Source organism: Pygoscelis adeliae, unplaced genomic scaffold (genome assembly GCF_000699105.1).
Source record: "Pygoscelis adeliae isolate BGI_AS28 unplaced genomic scaffold, ASM69910v1 Scaffold56, whole genome shotgun sequence".
Taxonomy (NCBI): domain Eukaryota; kingdom Metazoa; phylum Chordata; class Aves; order Sphenisciformes; family Spheniscidae; genus Pygoscelis; species Pygoscelis adeliae.
Window position 1 is genome coordinate 258,175 of NW_008824944.1, and position 7,137 is coordinate 265,311.

The 7,137-nt window shown below is 37.1% G+C and overlaps 1 protein-coding gene across 1 annotated transcript in view; it reads left to right on the forward strand.

Annotated features, from left to right (window-relative positions):
* The window catches only part of DZIP1 (DAZ interacting zinc finger protein 1), a 38,597-nt gene that overhangs the window by 27,836 nt on the left and 3,624 nt on the right, over positions 1-7,137 (forward strand). The window contains exons 11-16 of the mRNA XM_009325565.1: positions 1,924-2,069; positions 2,399-2,594; positions 2,958-3,087; positions 3,279-3,329; positions 4,162-4,364; positions 4,744-4,874. Coding sequence (XP_009323840.1) covers positions 1,924-2,069; positions 2,399-2,594; positions 2,958-3,087; positions 3,279-3,329; positions 4,162-4,364; positions 4,744-4,874 — 857 coding nt within the window. The remainder of the gene's footprint in view (positions 1-1,923; positions 2,070-2,398; positions 2,595-2,957; positions 3,088-3,278; positions 3,330-4,161; positions 4,365-4,743; positions 4,875-7,137) is intronic.

The window sequence follows — 7,137 nt, forward strand, 5'->3', positions numbered from 1 at the left end:
GTCTCCAAAGTTCTCAAATCTAGTACTTAGGGGTTTTTTAAAAAACAAAAATGAATAAGAAAACAGTTCTTTAAATAGTTGGCTCCAGCAAAGAGGATTTGGCTTGAGTTAATTAGCAAGAATTAATATTGTCATTAATTAGGATAATGCTGGATAGTCTTGTTACCCATATTAGTATGTAGTAATTATGAATTTTAAAATTATTTTAGATGGATCTATTTTATTGTAAGGATTAACATCTGAAAGGGACAGGATTCTCAGAAGGCTCCTTGGAGCCTTCCGCTTTAAAATGTCTCATGTCTGGCTTTGTGGGAAGATTTCAAACTGCATAATGCACCTTTTCCTGTTTGGGGGATGGTCTGACAGCCCAATGTTTCCGCACGGACCAGTAGTTTGTCTCTTCTAGGACTCAGCTCCCCAGCCAAATTACTTTTAATCCCACCTCTGTCAGGGACTAAGTTGTCTACACAGTTCCCAAAGCCAGTTAAGATTTGAGCCAGATTCTGTCCTCTTCAACACAGATCTCTTAGTATGGTAGCTGGACTTTTAAAGTTTTCATTACCTATAGTTCTCTCCTGGGTCCATCGGAAGCCACTGCCTCAAAGCAACCTAAATATCATTTGTGTATCTTGAGGCTTTTTTGGGTCCTCTTCAGGGTGCTCATCTTTCCCTTAAAGAAAAATGAAAACTAAATGGAACTACTTTTTAAGCAATCATTGTTTAAAAATAGGAATAGTGGCACGTTTGTTTTGAAAGAAAACATTTGAAAGTCACAACATAGAATTATTCCTTCATTTATGTCCTTGTCTGTGGGCTAGCAAATGACTCTGCTGCCCTGTAAGGCATACTGGAAAGAGACAAACTCCTGCCCAATATTTACCTTTTATTTCAGGGGGTGAAGTTGGGAGTTTGGTTTACAGCATGCTTTCCTGGGATGTTGTATACCCCTTTATGTATGCTTTGCCGGCTTTGCTGACCACTGCCAGACAGAAGAAGCTACCATGGTCCCACTGATTATTGTTTCACTTGGTATAAGTGGCATTCAGTAAAACTTTGTCTTGCCAGAGACACTTTATAGGCAGGTTCCAAATGGGTATGTTTTGCTGCTTTACTCCCCTGTATGACCTTATAATACTTCGGCCTAACTTAAATGTCAATCTTTAATTTAGATGGAAGAATCTGTCTAGATGGTTCTTTATTTCTTGCATAAGAGTTCAAGTCATTACTGACACTTAAAGCAAAAAAAAAATTTTTCTGCTTTTAAGTATGTATGATGTCATAGACCTGCATGGAAGAAAACACAACGCTGAACTTTGTCCTTGAAAGAGTTTTGAAGATAAGTATTATCCGTCATGTATATTCTGTGAAATGGTCTGCCTCAGACTAAGGTTTTGTCTTTACCAAGACTTTTGAAAGTGTTACAACTTTCCAAAGATTTGATTTTAGTAGGTGTTTTTTATCAGAGAACATTACGTTGCTTGAAGCTTTTCTTGAGAACAAGTTCATCATATTCCTGTTCTAATTCTTGCTAGCGTTCAGCTTTGATTTGAAATACCACTTTTAGAGAACTTAATTGTCAGAAGATAGTCTTTCTTTATCAGAAGTTTCCCGGTACAGTTCTAAAAGTAAAGATCTTTGTTGCTAAATATTCAGGCATATATCTTTACAGTGGTTCTGTAACAAGAAAAATAAAAGATACTTGTGATGGTGAGTATGAAGTGCTGAGGTGTAGATTCCAAGTGAGCTGACTTTTTGTAAGCTAGCCCAAGATTTTAAAAAGAATACAACTCCATGTAGACAAAAGTGCACATGTATGTCTGTGGTGTTTCTAAAAAAAGCATGCTTCAGTGCAGTTTTTAATTGTCTCGTGTACTGTGGATTTTTCAAATGTCTCTTAAATGCATTTTTCCATTCTTATTTCAGAAATTGAGAAAGGTGATCATAAAACAGGTAGAAGTAACCACTATTTAATAAATGCTTTGAAGACCGATCCTTCTTTAACTAAAGAATTACGAGTTGTTTTGGAGCAAGCCCTGGAGGAGAAGCTGGAATCCTTGGGAATTAAAGCAGTAAGATTATTTTCAGTTATTTAAAAGGGGTGTAATCTTTGTTCCACTTTTTTGCTATTCTCTTTCACTCCTGTACCACAACCCTCAACCTATAAAATCCAAAGCTAAATTTCGATGTGTTATAAATAAGTGTAATTCGTTAAGCTGAGAGGACGTACATCAAATTACATATGTGGAGCATATGGCTACACCTGTGAGCAGTGTTACCAACTTTTGTGATTTTTCTACAAGCTTTGTGATATTTGAAGTTTAAAAGAGTGTATATGATTGTAGGATAGAAATCGCAGAAATAATAGCCCCTGTGTTTACAACACAATTTGTTTCCTTAGGGTGTTCGCGGTATCCCAAATGATCGCTTAAATAAAATTTTGCGTGCTATTGAATCTGCTAGAGAATGCAAACTGAAGCAAGAGCCTGACATTCAGCGAATTCGAGAGCATCTTGAACGCCAAGTTAGCTTTAGGGTTGAAGAGAAATCATCATCTTGTAATAGACCTGTTTCCTGTCCTCAGCTTCCTTCAGAAGGTTAAAATGTTTTTGGTTTTTTTTTCATTCTCTTACATTTTATAACTTCTATTTAAGGTTTTATTTAGCAACGTTTCTGTATAGCTGCTTTCATAATTTTTCATATAAATATTCTATATAGTTACGGCCAACTAAACAGTTTCCTTTAAAGGGTTCTTGACATTGTGTTTAACTGCAGAAATCTTAGCTCCTATATTGGCAAGATACATGGTAACTCTGAACTGCTTTGAAGAAAAAAATTACTTTTTTTCTTCTTTTTTGTAAAACTATAATCTGCAGCAGAGACATCTTTAATTTTAGAAATTAAATATAAAAGATACCAAACATTGTTTCTAATAATGAGATCGATAACTTCTCTTGTAGATAAACAGAAGTTACATCAATTGGGAATTTCCTCATCTGCCACACCACAAAAACCAGTAAAACGGTCTTCAACAGCTGTCCGCCCAGCTGAACAAAGAACAACCATCACTGAGAATACATCTACACCAAAGTAAGAGATGCTATTCTCATAGTACTCATACCTCAGGTAACAGTCCTATGGGTTTGGGTTTTTGAGACTGATGTGAACATTTCCTGCACATATTGTAAGAATTGAGCAACGAATTTACATTACTCCTATATAAACTTTGTGCTTACTTAGTTGACTGTCAGTCTTGAAATAACTTGTCTTGTTATTTTTAGATCCAGGAAGCTTTTTGGAAATGGAGTTTCCAGAAAGACATCTAGTGTCACGTATGTTTTGTTCCATTGTATTTTTGAAGAAAACATTTTTGGTGACTGAATATTCACATGCTTGCCACGCAAAAGCTATTATTAAGCTGAAATTACAAACACTTTCTGGACTGCCTATTTCATATTTTGTTTTCAAGTATTATTCCATTTGAGTCTGTTATTATAATCCCTGGAAGATAGCACGTTCTCCTTTCAGCAGATGTATTCTTTATTGTGAACCACAGAGGGACATTCAATAAAATCGGGTAGTATCACTTCCTTTAGTTTTGTTCTCAGATGCTTTTTCTGAGCCAGTTAAAAACATTTAAAGACTTTGGTGACCTTATTTTTTCAGTTTACTGACATTTTCTTACTATGACCAAAATTAAACACAATATTCTAGATTCCACTCGTCAGGCACATTACTTCGTAATTTCCTGCACTGAAAAATTCCTGAATTATTTTCATCTAACAGAATATCAGAACAGGCTTTCTGTGGTGCAGATTCCTTGACCCTGACTTTTTCTCTCCCTGCTGATCCATGAAAGCCTATCTTTGTTTGCCTGGCAAGACTTGTTATATATTGGTCTGTTGTTTTGTAAAGATAGTTGCATAGATAGAAATAATCATGTCTATAGAAGAGTTCATTTTGTGATAACTTCCTGAATTTACTTAGCAGCATGATTTCTTTTCAGTAGTTTTATGGATAGTTAGAATTTATGGGAGCTCCTGTTTTTTTCACATAAGAAAAATGCACATTACTGGAAAGGAAAATACAAGGAAGCTTAAATATGTATATATCAACGCAGTCACTGAAACCCAGTAAGTCCTCGGGTTGTATGTTTTTGCATAGAACTCCACCATTCAGTTCAGAGGAAGAAGCAGATGAAGATGATATTAAGCAGTCTTACATATCACCAGAATTACTGCAAAAGCAGTCAAAAACATCAAGCAGCAAAGTCAGTGCTTTTCAGAAGGCTCCTGGCAAAAGCCATATGGATGGGATGGTGGGAAGTGAAATTGAAGAAACTGGAACACCTGCGAAAACTTCAAAAGGTTTTTTCACTACTTTTGTATGTGCATGTTGTAACAGCTGTGCATGATTTTGCATTTCCTGATATATTTCTGTGTTAGAAAACATAATGAAGGCCGACCATCTAGTCTTGAGTGTATGTGTATTTGTGTGCATTTTATGTTTTTGCTAACATGTTTATATTAATATAGTACTTAGAGATGTCAGTTCAAATTAGATGTGTATCATGCTGTTTCGTATAAATGCAGAAAAAGATACAATCTGTGCCTCGGAGAGACTTCTGTCTAAAACAGTTTTTCTCAGCCTTTTACTTATTATTACTTTCTGGAAGATTTCTAGAGGGTTTACAGTAAAGCCTCTTGTGAATGAAAACTGTCAATATAATTTTTTTATGAACTTTAGGAGCAGTTATTCAAAAACTGACCGAACAAGTTGGAAAGAGTCTTTCTAACCATGGAAATAAGAACAAACCAGCTGGAGGGATTAATGTTGCGCAGGCATTTATTAAGAAAGAAGAGGTGCAAGAACTGAAGGTATCACTTTTAATAGCCATTATTATTTCATTAAGTAATTGAACTAGATATATATCTATTACTTTTTTTTTCATGCTGAAACCATCTTGAGGCAGTGAAGAACTTAATTCTCAAGGACAGTTTTGGAATTACAGCTAAGTAGTGGTTTTGGGTACGTCTGCACTGGTATATAGAAAAGTGCTAGCAAGTGAGCTGTGGCAAATGACCTCTTCATGCACACTGCTTATTAGCTTATACCATGACTGTTTTGGATCACTACAGCTAGCCTGAAGTTTGGGCACAATTGGTATAATTTTTACCTCCTATTCTAGCAGCATAGAGAGCGCCCTTCTTTACTTGCTTTCCTAGTATCTTGTTTTGATGGAGAAAAAAATGAATTTGCTTATTTAATATTTTAAAATATTTTTATTTCAGGAGCTTTATCTGATATGGAACTTCTAAATACATTTTAATGAAGGGACAAATTCAATTTCTGAGTATGGTCTTTGCTCTGCTGCATCTATTTATAATCATACACTGTTTTCAAACAACATCAGATATATCACTGGTGTCTGTTCATTGAGTGTGGCATGTGTTCACAATCAGAATACTAACACAAGTTACTCTTTAAACCTCAGGCTCCTAAGGTCCCAGTCTTACCCTCAGTTTAGAGTTTTATAATTGGTAAGCCACTTCGATGCAAATTGATCTTTGCCTGAGCAATTTTTTAAAAAGAACAAAAGTTACTCTAAATCAGAAGTCAAGCAGATCGTGGTATTTATTTCAGTTTTAGTAGTTGTTATTAGATTGAAGTAGACAACCAGATACTAGTTCTAGCCTTCAAGAAAATATTTTTTCACTAAATAAACAAATAATAGTTACTGACAATGCTGTTATCCATAATTAATCTGATACCGTAGGGCTTCCTGACTAACAGTTAAATCTGAAATTTATCACTCCTTCCAGAAACAGTGACGCTTCTATTTCAGTTTCCAGAAAGGGGTGATTGTCTTAATCAACTTTAGCTGTAATGGTAGGGTAATCACATTTAGCCTGTGTGCTTTTAATTGCCACTGGTGACACCTAACTTGTCCATTGACTGTGTGGGAGCTGCAAATCATACCAGATGCAAAATTATCAACTCAGATAACAGACACGACTATTACAGTGTAATTTTCTGTCCAAATGTTACTTTCAAATTCTCTGCAATGCCAAATGATACAAGACCGTAAAGCGTTCACAGTTAAATTTAGGGAATGTTACATTTTATAAAGATCTATAGATGGTTGGCCACTGTCTTAAGGAATTTCAGCTTCAAGAGCAAAAAGCTGTAGCAAAATAAGCCTTAAAAGCTATGTTTTAAAGATGCCATAGTTTTCAGTGGTAACCTCTCTTCCCACATCTCTCAAGCCCCTGAACCTCAAGGCAGGGACTGGGGGAATGAAGTCCCTCCCATCGTGGGAGAAGATCAGGTTCGGGACCACCAGAGGAATCTGAACATACATAAGTCCATGCGACCTGACAAGATGCTGCCCAGGGTCCTAAGGATGATGTAGTTGCCAAGCCACTCTCCATCATATTTGAAAAGTCATGGCAGTCAGGCGAAGTCCCTGACTGAAAAAAGGGAAACATCAAACCCATTTTTAAAAAGGTTATAAAGGAGGACCCTGGGAACTACCGACCAGTCAGCCTCACCTCTGTGCCTGGTAAGATCGTGGAACAGAGCCTCCTGGAAGATATGTCAAAACATATGGAAGACAGGGAGGTGATTAGAGACAGCCAACGTGGCTTCACCAAGGGCAAATCGTGCTTGACTAATCTGGTGGCCTTCTACGATGGAGTGACTGCATCAGTGGACAAGGGAAGAGCTACAGATGTCATTACCTGGACACTGTAAGGCATTTGCTGCTGTCCCCTGCAACATTCTTACCTCTAAATTGGAGACATATGGGTTTAATGGATGGACTGTTAGATGGATAAAGAACTTGCTGGATGGCCGCATCCAAGGAGTTACACTCAATGGCTCAATGTCCGAGTGGAAACCAGGAATGAGTGGTGTCCCTCAAGGGTCTGTATTGGGACAAGTACTGTTCAATATCTTTATTAGTGACATAGTGGGATCTTGTGCACCCTCAGCAAGTTTGTAGATGACACCAAGCTGAGTGGTGCAGTTGATGTGCTTGAGAGAAGGGATGCCATCCAGAGGGACCTGGACAGGCTTGAGGAGTGGGCCTGTGCGAACCTCATGAGGTTCAACAAGGCCAAGTGCAAGGTCCTGCACCTG